The 25,354-nt window shown below is 38.1% G+C and overlaps 1 protein-coding gene across 6 annotated transcripts in view; it reads left to right on the top strand.

The window, feature by feature from the left end:
* CDC42BPB (CDC42 binding protein kinase beta) overlaps positions 1 to 25,354 on the top strand; it is a 91,065-nt gene that overhangs the window by 33,293 nt on the left and 32,418 nt on the right. For all 6 annotated transcript variants that reach the window (XM_059473632.1, XM_059473631.1, XM_059473630.1 and 3 more), the window contains exons 3-12: positions 7,559 to 7,642; positions 11,223 to 11,318; positions 15,644 to 15,792; positions 17,723 to 17,816; positions 19,110 to 19,310; positions 20,174 to 20,422; positions 21,382 to 21,461; positions 22,425 to 22,591; positions 22,680 to 22,799; positions 24,629 to 24,762. In XM_059473632.1, coding sequence (XP_059329615.1) covers positions 7,559 to 7,642; positions 11,223 to 11,318; positions 15,644 to 15,792; positions 17,723 to 17,816; positions 19,110 to 19,310; positions 20,174 to 20,422; positions 21,382 to 21,461; positions 22,425 to 22,591; positions 22,680 to 22,799; positions 24,629 to 24,762 — 1,374 coding nt within the window. The remainder of the gene's footprint in view (positions 1 to 7,558; positions 7,643 to 11,222; positions 11,319 to 15,643; positions 15,793 to 17,722; positions 17,817 to 19,109; positions 19,311 to 20,173; positions 20,423 to 21,381; positions 21,462 to 22,424; positions 22,592 to 22,679; positions 22,800 to 24,628; positions 24,763 to 25,354) is intronic.

Genomic DNA, 25,354 nt, shown 5'->3' with positions numbered 1-25,354 from the left:
AACTGGGAGCAATTGTGCTTACAGCAAGCTGAGAGGGATAGGAAGAGGATGCTGTACATGGGGACTGTGGCTCTAAACACTTGCATGTGCTTCTTTGCAAGGTTCATCTGCCCTCAGAAATGTTCTTGTATGTCTTTAATGTCACATGTCCTCATTTTGTGTAAATGACCATTTAGGCACACTGCTGTAGATAACACACTCCAGTCAAAGAGCAGTTGTTGAAGGAAGAATGAGTCAAAATGCACCTTGTTTGAGAACTTGGATTGTATAATGTGGCTGACACCTCCTGGAAATTTGGCAGTGTGGGACTGAAACAATTGTCTTCCTTCCCTTGTTTGTTAGCAAGGATTTCTTGAATGAGCAATACTTACTGTGTTTCCAGCAGAAGGGTGGAACTGCTTGGTCTTGCTTAGCACAAAAATAACTAAAACTCTTAATGTGCCCCACCTAAGTATTACTGTTCTGGATGGATTAGAAATACCTTCTCATGTAAGTGCTGTTGTGCACAGACTTGATCTGTGTAGTGTTTGGTAATAATACGTCACCTCCACTCGGGATGCTTAGTCACAGTCTCAGCTGGGATCAACAGACAGAAAAATGTGTTTCCAGAAGAAAATAATGGCTGAGAGAGAATAGGGCTGATCCCCTGTGTACCACAGTTCTGATCACTGATATGGTTTCTAATGAGAGAGATTCTGGCTGAGGTTGCAATGAGAGTCAGAAGGGAATATGTAAAACAGACATTGCCGTGGCCAGTCTGCTCTGCAGTGAGAGGCAGAGCTCTTTGTGCCCTCTCCACCTTGTAATCACAGCTGTAGGGTGCTGAGTTCAGTGTTTTGATGTACTTCTAGAAATTAACCTGGGGCACAGGGAGCCTGTGGACTGCAATTAAGGCTGTGTCACCTATTCAGAGCTTTGGTAGTTGCTGTTAGATGCCCAGCAGGGACCATACCTTCCTACACTGTAGATTAACAGAATTCCAAATTATTGCACACCACATATGACACTTTTCATTCAACTATTCAAAGAGTCAAAGCCTTCAGAATACGATGCAAAAGAAGTATTTAATTAGCTCTGCTTTTCTTTAATATGCTCTTTTTGAAAAAAGAAAATTAAATCAAAGCAAGCTATTTTCTGCTATGGAAATGGATGAAGAAAGAAGCTGCTTTGTTTTGAAAATGCTTCAAAAGAGCTGGTTGCTATCTCAGTCCTCCCCAGCTCGGTGTGTGTTTGTGTGGCAGCCCCAAGTAACTATGGAGACAGGCAGGTTGCAAGGAGCCAGAGACACACACAGTTCATTGTGGTGCTGCTGTGGGAGCAGACATTTGTCTCTGCAAACCCCCTGGCCCTGAGGAACAGCTTAGGTGCTATTTGGGGCCTTTATTCTTCTTCTGCAGTCTTTTTGTCTGGGACTTGTAAGGGATTTCTTATTTGCACAACATGAAGATATACACTGCATGCTCAAAAAAAATCTGATTTTGCTTTGGAAATCTGCACCATGGCATATGAACTCTATCAAAAGACACTCTGGTTTTTAAATTTATATGTAAAATAGACATTAAAAAAACCTGATGGAGCAGCCCAGACCAGTTTTTCCTCAAAGATGCAGTATTAAAACTGTCAACTAATGAGCTATATATCAAAGACTTTTTCCTATCTGAAAGTGTCAGGAGGATAAAGTAGTTGCTGCATTGTTTTTGCAGTAGCTGGTGTGCAGGGTATCAATAGCATGAGACAGAAATAGTAGAGTAAATGTGGCATGAACAAGCTTTAGCCAAAGGAAATGAATGTAATATTCAATTATAAATCTGGTAATAAGACATTATGGGTAAATTGTTTACATCTGAAATGACATTTTGTCTCTTCTCCCAGTTGAAAGGCTTGACTAAAATCTCTCATCAAATGTCTAAAGCCTTTCCAAGTTCCCATCAAAGGTTAATTCATGGCATTTTACACTGTTTTATCCATGTAATTTTATTGTCTCTTAGACTAAGGAGATTTTTTATCATCCACTTTTATTGATGCCATTCCTTCCAATTTTATTTTTAGATAGAATCATAGAATGGTTTTGGTTGGAAGGGGCTTTAAAGATCATCTTGTTCCAGCCCCTCTGCCATGGGCCAGGGGCACCTTTCACTAGACCAGGTTGATCTGAACCCCATCCACCCTGGCCTTGAATAATAACAATAATGTACACTTTATTTTTTCTTTTTTTCAGCAAGTAAGGCTTTTTCTATTCCCACACTAGCATGAGAGGCTCTTTAGTTTCTTGATCACCTCAACTGTCCTCTTAAACACCTGCTCCAGATGAAGTTTATTTTTCTGAGGTGTGGCTGTGTGTGGAGTTTCCAGTGAGTTTGTATTGCAAGGCAGTAATGTTTACCCATCCCCAGTGGTGTGTGTCTGCCTGTGAATTCCAGATTCAGTTTGCCTTTTTTCTTAACTACCTGCCATTATGAGCTGTTTGCACAAGTATTATCACCTATAAGTCTGTGTTCCTCTTCAGGTGAGAACATTTTGCAGTCCAGTTTCGCCTTATTCCTGTAAGTCCAGTCCTTAAAGAGAAATTTTACCTGAAAGTTTAAGGTGCCATGAGCATGACTAGTGTCCTAGTGAGTTTTTTTTGTCTTTGCTTTGAAATGAATGCCAGCATGATTTTCAAGAAGGATTTGTTAGTTGTCTTAATTGTTTTCTGGAAGCCAGTCTTATGTTTAAATGATTTCTGCACTTTATTGCACCATACTTACCATTTACATAAAATAAAATTTGTAACTTGATGCTGCTTACTAATGATGATCGTGTCACTCAGAGGGCACAGTACAGTGCTGGGAAGTTCTGTCTTGTCTGTAGAGGATGATTTGGCTCAGATTTGCACCCTGCAGATTTCATTGGAACCCTGGGAAAGGTGGAACTTGGCCTGGGATGGCTTTGCACAGTGCAGCCCTAAATGTCAGTATTGAGTGGGTTTTAAGGATCAAAACATAGCAAAATACCCCTATAAAACAATTCAAGAAGCAAAATACTAACTCTTGCTGAAGTCTAGAAAGCTACTTTAGCTATATTGGTTCTTTATTTTATTTTATTGCACAGCAAGTGAAACAGAGCTTTGAGACAGAAAATATGGCAAAGAAATGGATGGCAGAAGCAAAACAAATCTGATGGGGTGTTGTGAGTTGTAGTTACCATAGATGGATCTCAGTTATGCTTTACTTGTCTTACTTTTTTTTTTACATAAATATGTCAAAACTTGGGTTGAAGTGAAGGCACTATGATTCATTAGGCTTTCTGAAATCCTTGAGGAAACATACCTGAGCTTTATTGCAGTTTTCCTGTTGCCTCAGTCTTGAGCATGACAAGTCATGGTGATGCTAATCAAATCAGATGGTGATCAATCCATACACACTGAAGGGGGCTTGCAGTGCTGGGGGGACCCTTGCACCTGCAATTTTTTCTTGTCACATTTTAAAGACTTAGTAAAAGAGAATCACTTAAATATCTACCAGACTACTTTGTGATTGTTGAGCATTTGGCCCCCCCGATTCTGTACTGTAGTCTGGCATTATGACATGCAAATTGGGAATAAGTTTTAATTTCCTTAGTTTGACACAGGCATTAAAGGTGGTTGGTTAGCCCATGTCCCACCCCTTTGGCCAGGTAGAGAGGTGTAGAAAAAAATCCAAGAACAGAGCAAAGCTGAATCCTCAGAGTTTCCAGTGGCTGAGGGTTCAGGGAGTCCCCAGCCCACCCCTCTAACTCGGGGGTCAGTAGTCCCTGAGGCCCACACTGCAGTGTGTGTTACTCAGGTATTAAGTATGTCTGTGTTTAAATACTTTCTGAATACTTAGATGGCCACAGCAGCTTGTGGCTGAGTTCCAGAACTTTTTTTGTGAAAATAATACTTCCTTAATCTTCTTATCTTTTTTTTTTTTTTTTTTTTAATTTGGTGCTTTATATGTTTGTGTTATGAGAAGTGGTAAATTACTGTTCTCTGTTCATGTTCTCCATGACATTCATGGTTTCCTGTGTCTGTCATAGCTGTTACCTCTTCCAGGCCTGGAATATTTTAGGTTATTAAATCTTCTTCTTGAGAAGCTGTTTTATCATACCTCTGCTTGTACATTTTTTCTTTTCATTATTCTTAGCATACTTCTTTTTTTTAACTACTAATACAGTGTAAATTCTATTAGGCTTAGAAATGGAGAGTGAAAACCAACATTAAATCCTCATCTGTGCATAACATGAGCACTTGTTCAGCCACTAAACTTTTAAACTCTGAAGACAGAAACAATGCTTTTGTTCTTAAAGGAGGCATTTGTAGCAGTGTACAAATCTATGTCCTTTGGAATACCTCTGAACACCATATGAATGGTTTTTCCTTACATTAGTAGATGTGGATCGGAATGTAGGATAAAAACCATCATATTTAAAACCAGACATCTTGCATGCTTTGCACAACTACAGTATAAGAGGCCTCTGTTTGATCTCACAAAGTGGTCAGTGTGGTTATTGTAACTGAATTTGAGGTATGCCAGAGAAGGAAGGATTAATATAGAAGTAAGAAAAAAAACCTCCACTGCAACATCTCAGAAGGAGACAAAGCATTATATGACAAAAGTAAACTTAGAAATGCTGCCACCTGATGAGGAAAGTAAAAGAAAGGTAACTCAAGGAAACACTGAGGTATTTTATGGAAGAAGGGATCTTTTTCAATATTGTAACAGTATTCTTCCTTATAATAGCACCGAGTTTATCAGGGCATTATTTTATTTGTGCTTCTCTGTTTCAGTTCGAATATCAATGAAGTTTGGGTTATGCTTTTCTGTTTGTTTTCTTTTTAAAAAATCCTAATTATTTGAATTGGTTGAGGAGTCAGGTCTAATCAGGCAAAAATTCTGTCAGTTCTTTGAGATATCTTCAGCAGTCCTAAGATTTCTTTCCAGAGATAAAATTCATGGGGAATTACCTAATTTGCTGTGTGGTTCAATGAATTTTTCTGCTGACATGAGAAGCTGTCCCACTGTCACCCTTACAATTAAAACAGCAGTGTGTTTACTGGTGCCATAACTTTATAACCGCTTAATGTGAAAATATGAGTCAGCTTTCTTTTTATGAACTATACTTTCTCTTCCACAGAAGACAATTATCTTCCTCCAGAAAGTTTAAATTGGTCTTTTTAAAGCAGTCTTTTCAGTTGAAAATAAATAGCACTAATATAGTTAGTGACTGGGGAATTGCTAAATAAGTCCTACAGATTTGGCATCCTTTCTTCTTTTCCTTTCTTCTTTTTCCAGGCCTGTTTCATTTGCCACTTTGTTCTAACATTTGCACAGCTCCTCAGCTGTGCCTGCCCTCTGTGATGCCAGGCTTCCATCGCTCCTCAGCACTTGAGCATGTTCCAAACTTGTGATATCCTGCAATGCCTTTGGACAGTGATGGCCTCAGATGAAGTGCAGTGGATGCCTATCTGGGTTCTGATTTGTGCACTGTGTTTGTACTCAAATGGCTGAGCGCTTCTGGTGCTGCGGTGTTACAAAACTTGAGTGTTGCTACGCCGGGGCTCACAGAGCTGCGCTTGCAAATTGCATCTGCTGCGGGCGTTGGTTCATTCCTCTGCAGCAGGTAACCTCTCCTCTGCAGCAGGTCACCTTGGTGCTGCTCTGTCCCTGGCCCTGCACTGGAGGTGTGGCCGTTTCCTGAGTCACCGTGTTCTCTCTGGAACAGTTTAAAAAGTGTAGTGGGTAATGTCAGCATCTTGCAGCTTCTCAAAGCTTTTAATGCGCTGTTTAACTTACAGTGTGCCTTCAGCTGGATCGGGGTAATGACCCAATTAAGTGTATGGAGAGAGGTTTTTACAATGACTTTTAAGTGTGATGAAAAGTGGAGAAAGGCTGTTTACATTTAAGGCCATTATAGAAGGTCAGTTGAGCAGTTTCATACTTGCCAAGGAACCTTGTATGTTTGGTTTGAGACTTTCTCGTCTTGCTCATCCTTCCCCCACAGCAGGAGCAGTGGGAGGTGTAGGCCAGGAGACACTGGGATTGTAATGTAGCTCTGGATATTCTGTTCACTTAGAGAAGCTGCTTCTTAGTGCTGTGCCTTTTCCAGCTGTGTCCAGGGCCAGATTCCCCTGTCTTTCCTGCAGTGGGTACCTTTTTTCAGAGCTGTGTGTCTGTTACATGGCTGTGCAGGTGTGTACAAGGTGCTGTCACCCACTATTGTGACCTGCTGAGTGGAGCTTCACTTTCTGAGGGGTGAAGGGCTGAGCTATGTACCTGCAGGCTGAGGTGTCTGTGTGAATGTGAATTTCCTGTTCTTGTGTTACTGGAGAAGCAGTAGTTTCCCTGCCCCTCATTTGGAACTGCTTTACTGGTAAGGTGCAGGGTGATACTACATTTCCCTCTTCCCTCCTCAAGACTTAAGACTTTTTATGACGTTGCTCTTGCTTGATGCACTATTCCAACCTTTTTTTATAGTCAGCAGCTTCTTAAAGCTGCTGTAGCTGAATCCTTTCTAGATAAGAGTTTTTAAACAACAGAAGAGGCGAGGTGATGTCATTCCTTTTCACACAGCTATTCAGAGCTCTGTTGAAAGCAATGAAAGCTGGTTGTTTTTCTGCTTCTGAAACAGAGATGAGCTGAGGAGCAGTAGAAATAGCAGTAGAAATATTCAAGCAGTCCATGTATAGTCCTGTGAAAATGTTGCTGTGTTAGTCATGATGCCTGTTTTTCTATTTGCCAACTGGAAGAACTTTGTAGAAATTATGGCGTTACCACAAGAAGAATTAGTTTTGGTTTTTGAGAATACATTGACTTTGGTCAGTGACAGTACATTTTCTTGGTCAAAATAAAGTCTTTGCATTCCTAAGCCTTGAAGTTTTTGTATTCTTGTTTGTTTCTTCCATTTACAGCTGTGTGCAGAGCTACTGTTCATAATAGATCAGAGTAAGCAAGTCTAATACACAGCATGCATAGTAAAATGCTGTAAGCAAAATGGTGAATAAATAAATGAATATTTTTTTCTTTTAAAATATCTGCATAAGGTACACAAAAGCATGCTAATTTGCAAATATCTTTCAAGTTTCTGAGACCTGAAATGTGAAAACAAATTAGTCAAACGTAGTGTATTTCTATTGACAGCAGCCTTTCTTGTTTTCTCAGGCTGCCCTTTTAAATGTTGCCCCACTGGCTGCAGGCATGACTACAAGCCCCACTTGTTCTTGGGAAACAATGCAGCTTTACTGCACATCTTCATATGAAAAGCTTCATGCTCCTCCTGTATCATCCCCCATGTACTTCATCATGAGCTCTTGACCACACAGGGTGCATCAAGCACATAGTAGTAATGTTGGGGGAATACAGAAGGAGCCAAGACTCAGACTGCAGTTCATCAATGTGGCAGTTGATCACTGAATACTCCTTAGTAACTTATTTTATGGATTTGTGAAATTAAACTGTTTGAAAACTGTATTTCTCTGACCATGCTTTTGTGTGAGTATTGATCTCTTTAAATATTGTGTTTTTCTGACCATGTTCCTGTTAAAGATATCTTAATTTTTCAGGTTGCAGTTGTTAAAATGAAGTGTACAGAGCGCATTTATGCAATGAAAATCCTAAATAAATGGGAAATGCTTAAAAGGGCAGAGGTAAGTAATACTGTTTTTTAACACAGAGAATTTGTAAAATTACATTAGGAAGATTACATTGAAACTCTTCCAGATTAGGAAGAATTATTTCATGAGCATAGGAGCTTCGTTCTTTTCTCTTTTTTTTCCCTTAAGCTGTTTTAATGCAATCAAGTCTGACAGTCCCTTCCAGGCATCTGTTGTTCTCAGCATTACTGTGTATTCATTTACCAGACAGTCTGCCCTAGTTCTTACCCTGAATTTATTGGCCAGATTTTTGTTTACAGTAAAGGCAAGTTAAAGACTACATGAAAGCTGAGATTGGTGCTACTATGACATTCACAGCTGTATACAAAAATGTTATGAAAAAGGTCTTTCTTCTCCTCATTCAGAAACATCCATTAAGGAGCTTTGCATCCTACAGTATGTAACAGGATTTATATAGCTAGTAAAACTATAACTAAATATTTTGGGATCAGATTCAGATTGTAAAACAAAATGTGTTAAGAAGGTAAATCTGTTTAAGAAGGGGTGTTTTGGCGAAAAGAGGTGTACACTGTCACAACAAATTCTGTAAATGTAAATGCAAATGGGTACTTCACACATCAGGAAAAGAATACTAAGAATACACAGTGGGAAGCAGATTTCTAGGATAGGTATTTCTAGGATACATACTCCTCCATGGTAGAGGAAAACCTTATGGCACATACATAATATTATGTAAGTTAGCAGATAAATGAGCAATAGATTTGAAGATAAAACGTGTATTGCATCAGGACTGGCTGCAGTTCTGTTAAAGGGCAAGGAATAGTGGCTTTGCTGAGGTCTGAGCTTGCTGACCCTTCCCTGTCCCATTCTTCTGTCCCCTTCCTGACACCTCCTCCCCCCACCCTGCCCTTCCTAGTTCCTCCCTTCCTTTCAGTGAGTCAGTGCCAGGCCTTTTCCTGTGACAAAATCTCCTCCCTCTTGTTAAGCCCCTCTTCACCACTGCCTTTGCCTGATTTAGTCACAGTCTGTCCATCCATCCGTCCATGCCCTTCTTTAGAGGCGGCAGCAGCCGCTGCCACCCGGCTCTCCTTTGAGCTGTCAGGAGATTTCTCACCCTGGGCTGTGCTGCATCAGCAGTTCTGCATTAAGCCTTTCCCTGGAGGAGGGAAATTTGGTGCCCTTTCTATGCAGATTTCAGCTGTGTTAATTCATTGTTCAGTATAGAATTGTTTTAAACACAAATATTTGCAGGGGTCTCCCAGACTCCAATGGAAATACAGCTATGCTGCCTTACTTCAGTCATTTTTAAAGTGATTTCACTAAGTGGCCTAAGTAGATGCAGCTTTTGCATGTAGAGAAGACAGCTGTTTACAAATTGTGTTCTAATCATGCAACTAACTCGTCTTATCCTCTCAGGCAGGCATGAAGGATGTATAATGAGCAATAGTTTTCCCAAGACAAACTTAAGAAAAGTAACAATCAAAAAAAAAGTTTCTGTCTGCTGATTTTCCCCATCTACAAACGACATTAAAGGAGCTGTCTTCTCTACAGGACCACTTTGTTTTTTCCTGATCAGTTTGCTTGCTTGATTTGGCTTTTCTGGATAAGCAGGATGTTATAACCTGCATATCAAGTTCATGCAACATCTGGGTGTTAAAAATTTCCCAAATGTGGTAAAACCTGTTAGTTTTTAAAATGAAGCCTGCAAGAATACAGTAGTGTCTTAAATGGAGAGTTCCACTGAAAAAGCAGATGTTTAAGTATTTTATTAACCCACCTCACCTATTATTATATAAAAATATTATCATTATTATTATGAGTGGGTTAAGAAGCATGTTGTTTCACTGGTTTATATTTGTTGTGATGACATAAAACATAGCAAGAAGTTAGCAAAATACTGCTTATTCATGTACTAGCTGCAAGAAAAAGCCCTATATGGTTGGAAGCCACTAAAATAAAAGAAAGGTTAGAGAATATCACCTGACATCCATCAATGGGATAGAAGCAAAAATAGGCATGCCATTTATGTTGATAAGGACCATTTGTATTCGTTGTTCTCACAGCAAAATACAAAGTCATTAGTGTATTACTGTTGACAGTTCCAAATAAGTCCTGACTGGCTGATTAGGTAGCCTGTCATGCTTTTTCAAGTCACGTCTCAAGGCCTTTTAAGCTGGTGTAAGCAGAGGAGGAGAATTTTATGCTCTGAATTCAAGATGCAGTGTTCAGCAGCATTACTGGGTTTTCAGTGTTCATAACATTCCCTCGCTGTTTGAGGTTGCACAGTGAACTGGATCAAGGGACTGATGTCTTCAAAAATAAACAAACTAGTTCTGTGTGTTGGCAGCCTCCTCACGTTGTGGTGCCAGGAGAGCTGAGAAGTGCAATGCTCTGCTGCTGTAGGAAGGGGATAGGATTACTTGGAGCTGCTGGAGCTGCCAGCCTTTTTTGCAGAGCGCTGCTTTGGCCTTCAATTCATAAACCGTTAAACCACTCAGGTGGCATTTAATTACAATTTACTTCTCTTTGCACCAGTGATTACTAATTTACAATGCGACCACAGCATGGTCTTCTTCAGTAAAATTCTAGATTGAATTTGGCTTCCTTTGAGGGGAAAATAGTTGAAGATCCATTTGTAAGGTGCAGTCAGTATATGGTAAGGCTTGGGCTTCCCAGGCACATTTCCATAATACATGTTCTAAGACATCTGAAGAAGTGGCAATGACAAAAAAAATAAATTAGTTCTTTTCTAGAACACAAACACCTCAATCTGTAGCTGTCAAATATCCTGATAATGCCTCTCTGGATTGAGAGTAGTAGAAGAGTCCCAAGGTCTGTTTCATGATAGTTCTGATCCAATAAAAACATTAATATATTTTTATTGGGGAGAACTCTCTTGAAGTTTATGAAAGTTGGTTTTATGTAAAGATGCTGAGAAAACCTGTTACACAGAGCTTGCTTCTATGAAGTGTTGCAGTGTGCTGTTTGAAGTTGGGGAAGGATTATTGAAAATAAAAATATATTATACTGGACAAAGATAAGACAGTAATAGTAAAATCTGCTTATTTCCCATAGTGTATTAGCAGTGTCTGGAACTGGGACTGTACTGTAAAAAAAGTATACATTACACTGTTTTCGTAAGAGTCTTTATCAGAAGAATCAGACTTAATTTCCTAGAGCCATTATCCTTCTGCTACAGATGGTAGTGACAGGTTATTTTCTGACTTTTAAAAATGTTTTGTAAAACAAAGATTTAGCTTTTACTTGCATTGGCTTGTGGGCGTTTTGGTGTTGGGGAGTGTTGTGTGTTGGTGTGGAGTTTTTTGGGATTTGTTGGGGGGAGGGGAGGTGGGGGGGAGGTTAATTTGATTTGGGGTTTTTTGGTTTGGTTTGGTTTTGTTTTTTAAAGTTGCAGCCGGGATTAGAGTGACTGAATGCCTGACTAAAACCTGCAGAGATTCCCTGGCATGTCACTTGTGTAGACTGAATCCCCATGAATAGAGACCTCTGTTCAGTAATTTGAAATAATCCCATAAAACATCCATATATATTCATCCTGTGAAAACTACTTGTTGATGTTGACAATGGCTTTTCTCCCCCTCTCTTCCTTTAGACAGCTTGCTTCCGAGAGGAGAGAAATGTCTTGGTGAATGGAGATTGTCAGTGGATTACTACATTGCACTATGCCTTTCAAGATGAGAACTATTTGGTATGTTTGATTCATCAGTAAATAAAAGCTCTGGGTTGTGAAAGAATTTTATTTTTGGTATATTTAAAAAATATTAGTGTATTAAATCCATCCGCCTCATGCCTCACAGCAGTGTTTCAACATTCTTGTTTTCTCCTTGAAGCAAAACTTCAAAAGGACTGACTTTAACTCCAGGAGAGTGAGAAAGTTGTGAAGGACTGTAGTATATAGAGATTTAGTTAAGCATCTTAAATTAACTAATCTCTCTTTGCATAAAAAAATACCATGTTCAAATTTAGTATTTTTGATAAGGTTGTAGTTAAGTAATCTGAGATGTGTTAACTCTGTGAAAGTAAGAAATACTTTATTTTAAACTTTAATGATATCTTTTAAAGCAAGATTTTGTTTTAAACTGGCAAAAGTAATTTACAAGTTTGGTATTTTAAAATCCTTAGGGGAAAACATAGCCTATTTCTTGAAAGTATTTCTATAAAATATGTCTTTAAATCAGCAGATTGGTCATCTCAATAATTTGAGAGACTTTAGCAAACACTTGAAAAGAAAATCTCTACTCCCATGACATTTGTTTATGATTGGTTACTACAACTGTGACATACAAACCTGTTTGCTTCAGTCACAGAATACAGCAGAGTCCTGGTTAGGAGCAAAGTCTGTAAAGCCCCAATATTCTGCAATAGACTGAACCATACAGCTTCCCTGTGGCTGCTTCAGGCTGGGTTTGCAAACCTACTGTTTCTGTAACATCTGACATAGCTGTAGTGGGAAAGTTTTCACCTTCTAAACACTTTAGTAGCATGGTAGCAAGTCATGAATATAAATTAGAAAAAATGTATTTATAAAAGGCTGCCAAAGAGTTCAAGAACTAAGCAAGAGTTAGTAAATGCTCAAACATTTCCACAGATGCTGAGACAAAACACATTATTTTGTCATGTTTGGAGTATTTTTAGAATAACTAGCACATAGGAGGAAAATAAGCAGCCGCATCTTAGGCCCTCCTTTACAGGCTATTTCCATTGAATGGTTTGTGATAGGTGCAGATTCTCAATCTCTGGCAGTTTAGTTGTCTCTAGCACTGCCTCATGATTTCACATCAGCTTGTAGCTTCAAATTCCCACAGAAGCAACCTTCAGACTTGCATAAAAACATTCTGTTCTGTATTTCCAAGTAGCTTGTAGGAATGAGCTACCTAAGGAAAAATTGTTAGCTGTGTGAGATAACAAGCAAGAGCAAAGACAGCACAGAGGGGGAATCTTTTCCCAAAGTTCCCAGAGGTGTTTAGATATTGAAGTTCACTTGACAGCAGAATGTAGACATCTAATTTAAGATCCAGTATCTAAGAAGGCAACAGTTCTGCCTGGCAGCCAAAGTCAGCAGATTCCCAGCCTGCCTGAGGTCTGCTCCTGCATGTGCTGAGGTGCTGCCTTCCAATTTGGTCTGTTACTCAGAAACCATCTCCTGGAAGTGTCTGTGCTCACAGATGGAGTGGATCTGCATCTCAGTCACCGTTGTAAATGATGCATGAAGAAAAGGTGAAACACATCAGGAAATCAATTAATCCAAAAAGCTGGACAGAAGGTTCTCTTCTGTACCATGTAGTGCTTGTCCAGGGGCTAAGAGATCTCTGTTCAATTCTCTTTGGAGCTTGAAGAAGTTTATAGCTACATTTTTCTTCATCATGGAGAGTGCTGCCTTGTTACAGAGCCTGCGCAGATTTAGTTTACTTTTTAGCTGTGCTCTTCATCCATGGTCCTTGCAGAATGGAATACAAAGCTGAGAACAAAACAAGAACAGACAACAGAGCTTGGTTTTCCAACCTGGTCCTCTAGAGAAATCTAGAGAAATCTCTAGGTTCCAGTATTTTCTCCCAGTGGTGTCTGTGCATTATATCTAATGATTCTTAAATGCAAAACCACATAAGCTAACCCTGAGCAGAGGGAGAGCCTTGTGTCTTCTCCCAGCTAGTGCTCTGCCTCCTCTGGCTGCATGATAAAGGGTTCAGAATGAGACAAAGAAAAAGTAAGATACTGACATAGAAAAGTAGTACCTGCCTTTGGAGAGTCTAAAAGTACTTAGTTTTGTTCTCTGCTTTTAGTATTAACTGAGCATTTGATAATGCAAATATTCTATTTAAGCAAGAAATACAAAGTTCTATGAAATACATATGTTCTGGAGTTCATTTTCTGGTTCTGCTCTTGTGGTTTTAAAACCTTTCAAGTTAATGCATCATGCATTAGTGTTTTCTAAACAGCCAATTCTTAAGTGACATTACATAGAAATGCTGCATAACTTTTTTCTGCTTCCTAAAAAGCTTTCATAAGAAACACAGACTATGTGAAGATGGGTTAAATCAGCCTTTGGTGATTTGGCTGAAACAGATATGATGTAAGTGAAACATAGTCCATGAATATTGAGAAGTTGCATGGAACTTGAAGTTCTCCATCTCTTCCAGATTCAGATCTCTTAATTTTCTTTCCCAGTCCCATTCATGAAAAAGGACATATGTGTATTTCCCTGCTGTCAGCCTCTCAAAGGTACTGGGTACTCATGAGAGTATTTTGACATCCTTTTTTCCTTTGATTCCTAACTACTCTCACAGTTCAATGTAGTCACTTCCCTGGAAGAAATTCACTACTGTGAGATTTCAGCATCAGAACAGCTTTTATTTTAACCCCATAAAGAAGGGAGAAGCACCTCCTGGCAAGCAGATAATTTTGAATTGAAAGATTAATAAAGTTCTGCTTCCTCAAAGACGAGATGTCACCATCTTTCTGTGATCCAAGTGCCTTCCTTCATGGGTCACCTGAGTTCTTGCTGAGTTATAAATGCTTTGGGAGCTGACAGAAGTGCATTACCCTGTCTCTGACAGAGAAGATATTTCACTTTCCACAGAAGGTTCTATAAAGCCTCTTTGCCTTGAATTTGAGAGAAAATACTTCAAGATAATACCCCTTGTAGAAGACTGATGGTTTCTGTCTGTAGCAATTTGTTTTCAAACATAAGTGTTGAGTGTGTACTGTGCTCAGTACATGTTTAAAGTTCCTTGGAGCAATACCCACAGATTGATTTCAACATAAATGATGCAATTTGCTTATCAGATTAAGCAGTAATTTGAGTAAAATAGAGAAAAATATCAAAACTTGTGGCATTTGGAATCGCTCTTTTAATCCAGAAGATAGTGAGGAAATGACTAGTGTTGCACTTCATGTTCTTTGCATTTCTATCTTCTTTAATTTGTTTCCCTCATGGAAGATGAATCTGTGGCAAGAACAGTGGATTCTAGGTCACTTTACTTTGAGGAGAAAGATGATGACTTTGAAAACTTAATTCCAGAATAAGCCAAGTTAGTCTTAAAACCACATATCAAATCATCTTGGGAAGCATGGAACAAAATGGCTCAAGACTGGTAGTACTGGATGAAGTCATTATACTTGAAGTGATGGTCTGGACTTAGGTGGATGTTGCTAAGAAATACCTCAAACATAATCCTTGTTTTGTGGTATGAGAAGCAAATAGCATGCCTGAGTCCTTTTCTTTCATGTCACCCTGTCAGTATTGGTCCTTTCCATGGATGGGATGGTGCCTGATTGGCCTAGGAGGCTGTTTGCTTTTTCTCTGAAATACATTCAAAAGAACACCAATGTTTGACTGTTAAATTTCCCACTTTTAATGCCTCTGGCTTGACAGTGCTTTTGGCTGGTTATGGGCATCCATGTGTAGTATAGTAATGTACAGTGTCATCAGACTCCTGCCAGCTGTGTTATGCATCCATGGTGTGGAATGTGCCAAGATGAGTATTTGAAGATGTTGATGTGATAAGTGCCACTTCAGGAGCAATGAGTAGTATTGAAATGGTACCATAGCTAAAAAAGTAATAAAATGTATATTTTAGACTAAGCTGCATCAAATATTGATTTTAACTATATTTGTTTTTTCTTTCATCATCCTCTGGCAATTTTCCATTTAAGAGTCAATAACATACCTCAGTTTTGGTGATATTAGATCATTTTCTTTGTGATACTAGTTAATACAGAAATAAACTCATCCTGATTTACTTCTTTGTTGTTGTCATATTTTGTTTGCGTTTTTTTTATCATAAGAACTAAATGCTGGTGTGCCTTTCTTACTGTGATTAATAAAGGAATATGATACATTTTTATACTAAGTAAATAAAAGTAAAACAGAAGACCACCAATTTTGACTGCTTTCCACAGGCACAGAAAAAAGTAGTGAAAGGGTTTTTTTCAGGGGTTAACTGATTAACTTTAATTTTTTTTTTCTTGCCAGCTGTCTCTCAGTACTTGATGGCTTTATTTCTCTATTTTCAGTATCTAGTGATGGACTACTATGTTGGTGGTGACTTGCTGACACTTCTCAGTAAATTTGAAGACAAGCTCCCTGAAGATATGGCTAGGTTCTACATTGGTGAAATGGTGCTTGCTATACATTCCATACATGAGCTGCATTATGTGCACAGGTAAAATACCTTCTCATTTGGCAAAATATAGAGGTACAGTTATTTGAAGTTAATCCCAAATTTACTGCTATGTATACAAATGCGCACAGTAGCCAAAGGCAAACTACTATAGATACATGTTTACTTTATGCTGTGTAATAGCTGTATAAGTTACTTTATTTTAAATATCAAGTTTTGATGGATTGGTATCAGAAGCAGTGACATTTATCTGACTAACCTTTTAAAGTCTGTTCTATTTTTAATCAAGGCTCTTGACTTATTCTCAATTCACTTAATAAATATTTATCTGCCTTTGTCCAAGAAACCTAGAAGTTTGAAGCAGTTTGAAATGGTTTGAACTTTCTACAGAGGTTCAGACATCCTGCAAAATTTATGCACAGTAAGCCCATGATAACTATCAGTGCATCTACTTACCTGAGATCATCCTCAAACAGGTTTTCTAATCAGGGGGCATGTGCTGGTCTAATTGTTTTTGCACACAAGATGTGTATTCTGAATCAGTGGCTACCATCAAGTAAGCTTAGATTGTGGTTGGTAGTAGCTGTACAGTTAAAGTTCAAAAAGCATCAGGGATTCTCAGTTATAATGCTTTGAACTCTTCTGTTTGCATTTTGATTGCTGTTTTAAAAATTGAAAAGATGTTTAAACTCTCTAAAACTCTTACGAGTGAATCTGTACAATATTTGGGGATTTAAAAATGTTACAGCCTCAGAGAAGTTCACCAGAGGCACCATTGCACCAATTTCCAAGGAAATTACTGAGCAGCTACATCTTTCACAGGGCTGAATGCAGGTCTGTTGTGGCATAGCAGTGTGTGGCTCTGTGGCCAAAACACGTGCCTTGAACAGGACGTGTGCCAGTGCCCAAGAAATTACTGCTTGGCAACTGGAATGGATGAGGAGGAGGCATGATTGCTCTGGAGAGGGTTTCAAGGACCCTTTAAGGGCTTTTATGACCTGTTAGCTGCAGATAGGAGACAGTGGAGCTCAGAGAGGAGGCATTAAGCCTTTCTGAGCAGCACTGCTGGTCCCTGAGGCAAGTGAGAGCTGCATGCCAAGCAGAGATTGGCTCCTGCTGCAAGTGCCACCGTGAGCACTGTTCTTTAAAAAACAAACAAATCAGTCTATAGTTGTATATTAGTTTTTATAGTCCCCTGCAACTGCTGAGCTTGACTTGTGGTTGTGGAATGTTGACAATATCTGGAACTGAAATGTATGGAATAAGTTTAACAATGCAGAATAACTAATTGTTTTTTGGGGAAGCACAGTGACATAGTCCAATTTTCTCAGCACATATTTTTATGTATTATGACAAGTAAATACAGATTTAACATTTAAATTCATGTAGACAGGCATAGATTAGCATTTATTATTTTGTATTAATACTGCTAATGAGCAGTGGTATTAGTGACATTTCAGTAATTAATTTCAGAGCATTAGCCTTTGGTTAAAAAAGGTTAATTCAAGTTTATGTTGGAAAAATGTATCAAGTTGGCAGGCTTTTTACACATATGGGGGCCCTTTGTTAAATCTGTCACGATTTTTCTCATAAATGTCAAGTGTGAAACTGGAATTCAGCACCTTAAAACTGCTTCCACATCTGTGTAGCAAGGTGTATTAGAGCACCTTGTTTTTGTTTACTCCTGGTAATTCTAGTCTCCTTAAAGATGAAACTGAAGGTGTTGTGGAGTTTTTAAGTTTTTCAACACATGTAGTAGCATTTGGTACTTCACATTTGAAAAGAAATGCAGATTTTATGGTGCAACCAAACTGGTGGCTTTAAGGTTGGACAGGGGAGGGAGTCATAAACAGTACCAAAAAGAGTTTACATCATTGGGTAAGATTCTATATTATTTTGATGCAAGATTAATCTCTACAAGCAGAGCTAATACTGTATGTTTAAATCCTTTCACTTCTGTCTGTTATAACAGGGACATAAAGCCTGATAATGTTCTTTTGGACATGAACGGCCACATACGACTGGCAGACTTTGGGTCCTGTCTGAAAATGAGTGAAGATGGCACAGTATGTATGAAGCTACATTTATTTGGGTTGCTGATAGTGGGACCTTCTGAGTGAGTTGTGGGTTTTAAAGAGATTAGACATGATCAGGGATGTGATAGATTGTGAACTTTCTGACACACTAAAAATAGAGGGTGCAGTATAACTCAACATACTTAAACGAGTTTTTGAAATCTTTAATTTCCTTATTTTACAGGCTGCTAACTTTTCAAATTACCCTTTGCTATATTTTTCTGGTTTTCACTCTTTCTTCTAATGGCCATTTGAGTCCAAAGGGGTAGAGTGAGTCACCATCCCTGTAGATATCAAAAAGATGTGGATGTGGTACTTGGGCCACACAATTTAGGTGGACTTGGCAGTGCTCACTTAACAGCTGGGCATAATGATCTTGAAGATCTTTTCCAACCTAAATGATTGTCTTGATTCTACAATTAATAAGCAGTTTGTTTTGTACGCCTTTGACAAATGGAACAGCAACATGATGGTAATTGGCCATCTTGTGCAGCAGATTGGATTTACCTCAAAAAGCTGAATTGCTTGTGACAGGTTTTGTTTGTTTTGCCTCATTTAGGGCACTTCCAGGGGTGCCAGTCATGCCGAAGTATGGCATCATTCACTGGTTTTGGCACAAACTCACATCTTGTTGAGGTTCTTTAGTCATAAAATGTCTGTCAAAGCTTTACCATAAAAAATGTAAGTGAAAGCCATTAGAATTGAGAACATATTCCTGGAGATTAGTCTGCCCTGATGGTCAGGGCTTCCCTACTACTTGTGCACTGAGTAATTTCTCCACCTTATTCCTCTAGCACATCCAGTGGCACATTAGGCAATAAACATTTGACTGATTTCTGACATAATAAAACTTACCCAGAAAATTTGTTCTATGATCTTCAAATGAAACTGTAAAATTCAGGGGTAGGACCTGATCTCCCTACTTACTCATTTTTCATTTCAAGTTCTGGGCAGCCAATTGCAGTTTGAAAATATAAACCAAGACAAAGGAAAAATATATTTTGTCTTTCTGCTTTCTCAGTATTATTTCACTGTGATTATTTTGGGTTTCTGCTCTGTTCAGAATAAAACATATCAACTAATTTTATGTAGCAGTGGAACTTAATCTTTGCAGTCTTTGTTACTTTCTTATTATCTCCTTTGTTATGTTGCTGTGAATTTATGAATCTTTTCCTTTTCCAGAACCATGTTGTGGTGTCTCTGTCAGAAATATTAGTGTTTGAGTAAAACAGTTGCTGAGAGAAACTGGAAACTTATGAGAATTATGTTTGCCTTATTTTTAAGGTACAGTCATCAGTAGCAGTGGGTACTCCTGACTACATCTCTCCTGAGATACTGCAAGCAATGGAAGATGGAATGGGGAAATATGGGCCTGAGTGTGACTGGTGGTCACTGGGTGTCTGCATGTATGAAATGCTCTATGGTGAAACACCCTTCTATGCAGAGTCACTGGTGGAAACCTATGGGAAGATTATGAATCATGAAGTAAGAACTGCATTAAATCTCTTGTGTTCTGAGTTTAGGTTTACTGAGAAACTTATTACTTAAGGATATTGAAATTATGGTAGTTGTTTGCTTTTTCACAGTGTTTTAGATTGATGTTGTGTAGGTTTGCTGGTTCAGGTTTTAGGAATCTTGCTTCTCTGAACTGCAGAAATTTAATTTTGACAAATTGAAATTTTTCTCTAAATGCTGATTTTTTTGTTGGAAAATCTAAGCAGTCATCACAAATCAAAATTAAAATCTACTCCAATTTCTTCAGTCTAGAGTAATTTCAGTTGTTAGTGGTAATTACAATCTTTAGATCTTATGCTTGTTTATGAATATAAATATTTTCTAAATGCAAATTATATATTGGTAAGAAATACAGGTAGTTAACCTATATATTTAAAAAATATATTCTTAAATATGACAACATAAAGAACTGACTAACATCATGGGGTTTTAAAAGTTGAAATTAATTTAATCTCCAGGAGATCAGTGGACCTCTGACTGAGAATACCAGTCTCCTTTTATTGTATGATCTTTAATATATTGCAGTGTGTAAAAATCCTGGTGTGTGTTAAAAAAATTTGCTTTTCCTAACAGAGTTATTGTAATCACAGATCAAACAGATAATTTTTTAAAGAAATTGAAAAGTTATTTATTATACTTGAAATCCAATCTAAGACAAAAAGTCTGTCATTGAATGTATTGAATTGTACTCTGTCATTGCTCGCTGTAACTAGAACAATATTTGACTATTAATTTCGTTTTATTGGTGTAGTTCAATAGTTTTTTTGAAATTACAATTTTAAGTTTTGGAATTAGTTCCTTCTCTAAAACTTTGTGTTTGTTTTGTTTTCTAGGAACGATTTCAGTTTCCATCCCATGTTACAGATGTATCTGAAGAAGCAAAAGATCTTATTCAGAGACTTATCTGCAGCAGAGAGCGTAGGCTGGGACAAAATGGAATAGAGGATTTTAAATCTCATGCATTTTTTGAAGGACTTAATTGGGACAACATCCGAAACCTAGAAGCACCTTACATTCCAGAAGTCAGCAGTCCTTCTGACACCTCAAACTTTGATGTAGATGATGATGTACTAAGAAATCCAGTGAGTCTTTGCTTTTAGATATTACTAATGGAAGTATGCATCCTTGCTGCACTGTAAGGTAGTAGTGAGAACTTACTTCAAAATAAAGAGAGAGATGAAAAATAAGTCACTCCAAATGTGAAAAATTCAAGTTTTTCATCTCTTGGCATTTTGTGTTATCAGAAATCATAAGCTGCTTTTTTAAGTGGTAGCATTTGCCAGACTGTATTACTGTTACATGGTCAAAGTTAAAACATGTTTAGGTAGTGAAAAAAGCCTCTTAGTTGCCCTTTCAGTTTACCTTAGCAGGGAGCTAGTATTTGGATTTATGCTTTTGCAAAGGTGAAAAAAAAAAATCTGTCTTTACAAATACACATATATTCTCTGTGTAGCTTGCAAGCACAGCTGCCCAAGTGAGAGGACTTATCCTGCTACTTCTCCACTGATTTAAGAAGCAGGAAGCTGGTTCTTGGAGTAGGGAACATTGGTGTTGCACTCCTCCATTTCTGTTTCTTGTAGTTTACAAATGGTTCAGGAGGAGTAGAGAGCTTTTGTGGTAATTTTTTCACCGGTTTGTATTTCAAGAAATCGGGAGCTTTTGGCACGTTTTTTGATTGCATGTCTGACAGTAACTAAAACACTAAGACTAACAGCATGCATTTTGGTGCCAGGTCACTTTTAATTAGGAACTTGAAATTTTGGATTTCCTTCTACTGGCTGCATTGTGCTTTGAACTTGTTGAAATGCTGCCCTTTCAAGTGCCAGTTCAAGAGGCTCCGAAATTCAAGTTGTTCTATTAGGTGACCTAATCTGAAATAAAGCTTGTCCAGAGGCAGTGGAGCATGACTGCCAATTGTCAGTTGGTGTATTAAGAAAAATCTTTCCATTAGCTGTCTCTTTTAGCTGTTGAGGCTCAATGAAATGCCTTTCACTCTGTAGGTGTTCTCTCTTGGGTTTTCATGCACATTGTTTTCATGCAGGAAGTGGTGCCACCAAGTTCTCATACAGGCTTTTCTGGGCTGCATTTGCCATTCGTTGGGTTTACATACACAACGGACAGGTAAGCAGAGGATATGTTTTATAAATAAACTTGTTTCCCAAAGGCAGCTGATTCCTGGGAATTCTCATTTTTATAAATATATAGAAAGGGTGATGTACATAGGTATACATGTGGCCCAACATTTATTCCTTGTTTGTTTTTTTTTCAAATGTCTGAACATATTTTGATCCTGTTTGCCAAGATTAGGTGCTTTTGTATTTAATATTTTATATATTTGAAATGAAAGAAAGTTAAGGGATTAGATGAGTCAACTGCAGTTCCTTCATTGAGAGGCTGAGAGCAAGTCTTGTCCACACTGGACAGGAACTGTTCAGGATTATCTCATTGCTCTACTGTCCTGCTGGTAGACCAAGTTAACACAGAGGGTTCTGAGCGTGGACAAAGTGGCTCACTTTGCATATCTTTGAAATGGCCTCTATCTGAGTTCAGAGATCTCTCAAACATATGCTTGTCTCTGATCTTAGGGTATTCTGACCTGTTTGTTATTCCCTTATTTCTCTTTGCTGGGATTTGTTACCCCATGAATCCAAAACATGTATGTCATTCTTTTCACAGTGAGATCATGTGAAACATTAACTTAAATCTTTGCCATGCTTTAAACTAAACGTTTGGGGTTGTTCCTCAGCTGTCTCAGTGCAGGTACACTTACCTGCTTCCATTTCTGCAAGGAACCTGTAACCTTTGACATGGGAGAGTTAACATTTTCAGTCATTTAGGCAGTTTGTGAAGTCAAGGTATACCTGCATCATTGAAGTTCTGCATGCAGGTATCTTAATTCTACAGCAGCATGCACAGTAGCTTGGGAGTAATGACTTTACCCTGAGAATTGTCTCTACAGTAACAATTACTGCACTAATTGTACTTGTAAATTAAGGTGCATATTTGGTGGAATCCCAGTATGTCCCAGCTATAGACCGCTGTGAGTATTTATTAAAATGTCCTAACTTATGTATTTCTTTTCAGCTCTTTATCTGATAGAGGCACTTTAAAGAGTGTGCTGCAGTCTGACACTGTAACCAAAGACATGGATGTACAGCGAGACTTAAAGAACACTTCACAAATAGAAGGCTATGAAAAGAAAATACGGAAATTAGAGCAAGAAAAGCAGGATTTGAACAGAAAACTGCAAGGTTAGTGTTCATTTTTGTTTGGACTCTTAGTTCTGCTCATTGGAATATATTCTATTGAAAATTTTTTCCTTTCTTTTTGGATTTTAAGAATCTGCAGAGACAGTGCAGAACCTCCAAGGTCCAGTGTGTGTTACAGCCAATACAAGCCGTGATAAGGAGATTAAAAAATTAAATGAAGAAATTGAACGGTTGAAGAACAAATTAACAGGTAAGCCTCTGGCATGGTAATTATAGTAATGCAATTTATTTTGCAATAAGTAGAATTAATGCTCTTCAGCTGTTTAAAAAACAAAGGGTGTTTTAAAGCCTTGTTCAATAATAAGAGGCATTTCAGTTTTTTCCAGATGAGTGCTTAACTAGTTCTTCCACTTGCTTGGCTTGATAACACATACTAGCATGGGAAGTTCGGAGTGTGATGAATTGTGTGGATGGATTTAATTAAATATTTTGTGTGATATCCATTTCCCTAAAAATTTCAGGAGATCCTCTTCTCTTACTCCTCCATTTGGGGAGAGTATTGTGTTGGAGGGTTTTTACTTGGAGGCAGGTGCAAGAGACAGGAGACAGAAGTCTGGTTGCTCTTTAGTAACATAAAGGAGTAGATGGGGGATGTGTAATAGTAGTTCACATTTAAATATTTCTGAGCTTCTGCTCCCTTTGTGTTTCTGTGTTTGGTGATGCATTAATTAGGAAGCACTGAGCATTGCAGAAAAACAAATACTGGCATCTGTCCTGAGGGAAGACTGACTCACCCATATCACTGAAAATCTGTTGCTTGACAATGCTATTAGTTTATCCATGCAGACCTCCTGTTAGCACCTAATTTTTGAGTAGGAATCAGTGATAAACAAAATGGTAGTTTTGAATCCTAATGACTTGCCTGAGTTTTATAGAGGCCTGTATATTGTGTGTTCAGATGCTAAGTTGCTGATGCTGATTTTTTTTAGAATATCCTTTCCTGATTTCATTTGACAATATACCCTTTTTGTAGGTGTATGCACTGCAAAAATCAGCTCTGTTCTTCTACACAGATTATCTTCCCAAAAAAAGCTATTTTTGTGTGTTCTGAAATTAGGTTTGAGTCACAATAGTTAGATTAATGCTCTGCTTTTGCAAAAGGTTCAGGTTTATCTAGTTCTTCTACCAGTGATGTCCTGTTAAATATAAATACTAACAATATGTTCTTATTTAAAAAGAATAATGACATTGGTCCATATAGTGTGGGAAGAAGTTTGTTCTGAAGTGAGGAAAGGAATAATACTTCAAGCATTATAGCAGTGTTTGGGATCCTGAATACTTAGGTCCATTTTCCTGTTCTGCCATAGATACCAGTGGAACTTGAGTGACACAGTTATTCCCTGTGAAATTTCTTACATATTTCTTTAGTAGAAGTGATAATTAAAATCAAATAGAGAATGGCAGCTCATTTTCTTAGAATTGGTAAGACTGAGCAGGAGTATATAAAGGTGGCTGTGTTGGATGTTTTGCACTTAAAACAAATAATTTCAAATGAAATTTGTTTCTTTGTCATTGAAATAAAAGTGAGAACAAGCTGCCAGGAGTATGATCAGTCAGGTCTCCAGGTTACCTTGTGCAGAATGGTATTTCTTTCTCAAACTATTCATTAGTTCTTATCTAGAAAATAAATAGTCTTTGCTTGTCTTGCTGGATGCAGTAATGACTGTTGCCTTTTTGTTGCATAAGGAAAACTATTTAGGAAACACATTATTAGAACTGGAATTGAAACATTTCAAGTTTATTTTACGGTTTTCTAGGGCTAGAAGTTGCATTCCTCAAAAACAAAACAAAGCCTTGTGCTAAGGCTTTTTCCTTTAGAGATCACAATCTTTGTGGCTGAGAAAAATAAAATTATTTTGAGGTATCAATATCCCAAAGTTATTTTAAATGGTCTAAAATGGTGGGGATAGGAAAGAAGTTGATTTTCCAAGCAAAGTGATGCCAATTTGCGTGAGTAATTGGCTTGTGTTATTGATGTTAATTTGGGACCAGTTGCCTCTAATATGTATTTATCTACAGATATAAGTAAACTGGAAGCACAGCTTGCAGATGCAGTGGCTTTTCGACAAGAGCATGAAGACTCCATACACAAGTTGAAAGGACTAGAAAAGCAGTGCAGAGTACTGAGACAAGAAAAGGAGGACCTTCATAAGGTACTTTTTAAAATGGTTATGTAAAGTAGTTCTAAAACAGTTACTTTGTGATTGCAATTTTAGTGTTTTAAATGCTGCTTTTTAAAACGATGCAGAGATGTTAGGGAACCTGTTCAGCAGTACAGTAGCTTTCCAAAGTATCACACTCTTATTTTTTGGAAGTTGATGGGCTTACTGTTTCAAATGTGTTCTGCTAGATTAAACAAACACCTAAAGAATGGTTTTAATTAAGCTGTTTAATTATTCTTAACTGTTTCAGTAGAAGTCTGAGGCAATCAAGAGAGACTTCAGAGCCTTGGGATGACTTGTTAAGGGATCAGGAGCTCAAGTATTATTCTCCTCTATTCCCTCATCTTTCAGGGGATGATGAGGGAGGAAACAGCCCCAGCAGACACCTGGCTGGTGTCCCTGGCAGAATTAAGGGTTTTTGACCATAGGTCAGTTCACATGACACCAGGGCCTGCTGGTGACATTTGGGGTACACCTGTCTATTTAGGGGAAAAGAATCTTTGCACGGAAGTTAGCAGAGCTCATTGAAAGAGCCCATTTACTCTTTCTTTATACCAAAAGGTTAATTATTGCTCAAGGTTAA

The sequence above is a fragment of the Ammospiza nelsoni genome, chromosome 6 (assembly GCF_027579445.1).
Source record: "Ammospiza nelsoni isolate bAmmNel1 chromosome 6, bAmmNel1.pri, whole genome shotgun sequence".
Lineage (NCBI taxonomy): Eukaryota > Metazoa > Chordata > Aves > Passeriformes > Passerellidae > Ammospiza > Ammospiza nelsoni.
The sequence above is the reverse complement of the archived record's forward strand: the minus strand, read 5'-3'. Positions and strand labels throughout refer to the sequence as shown.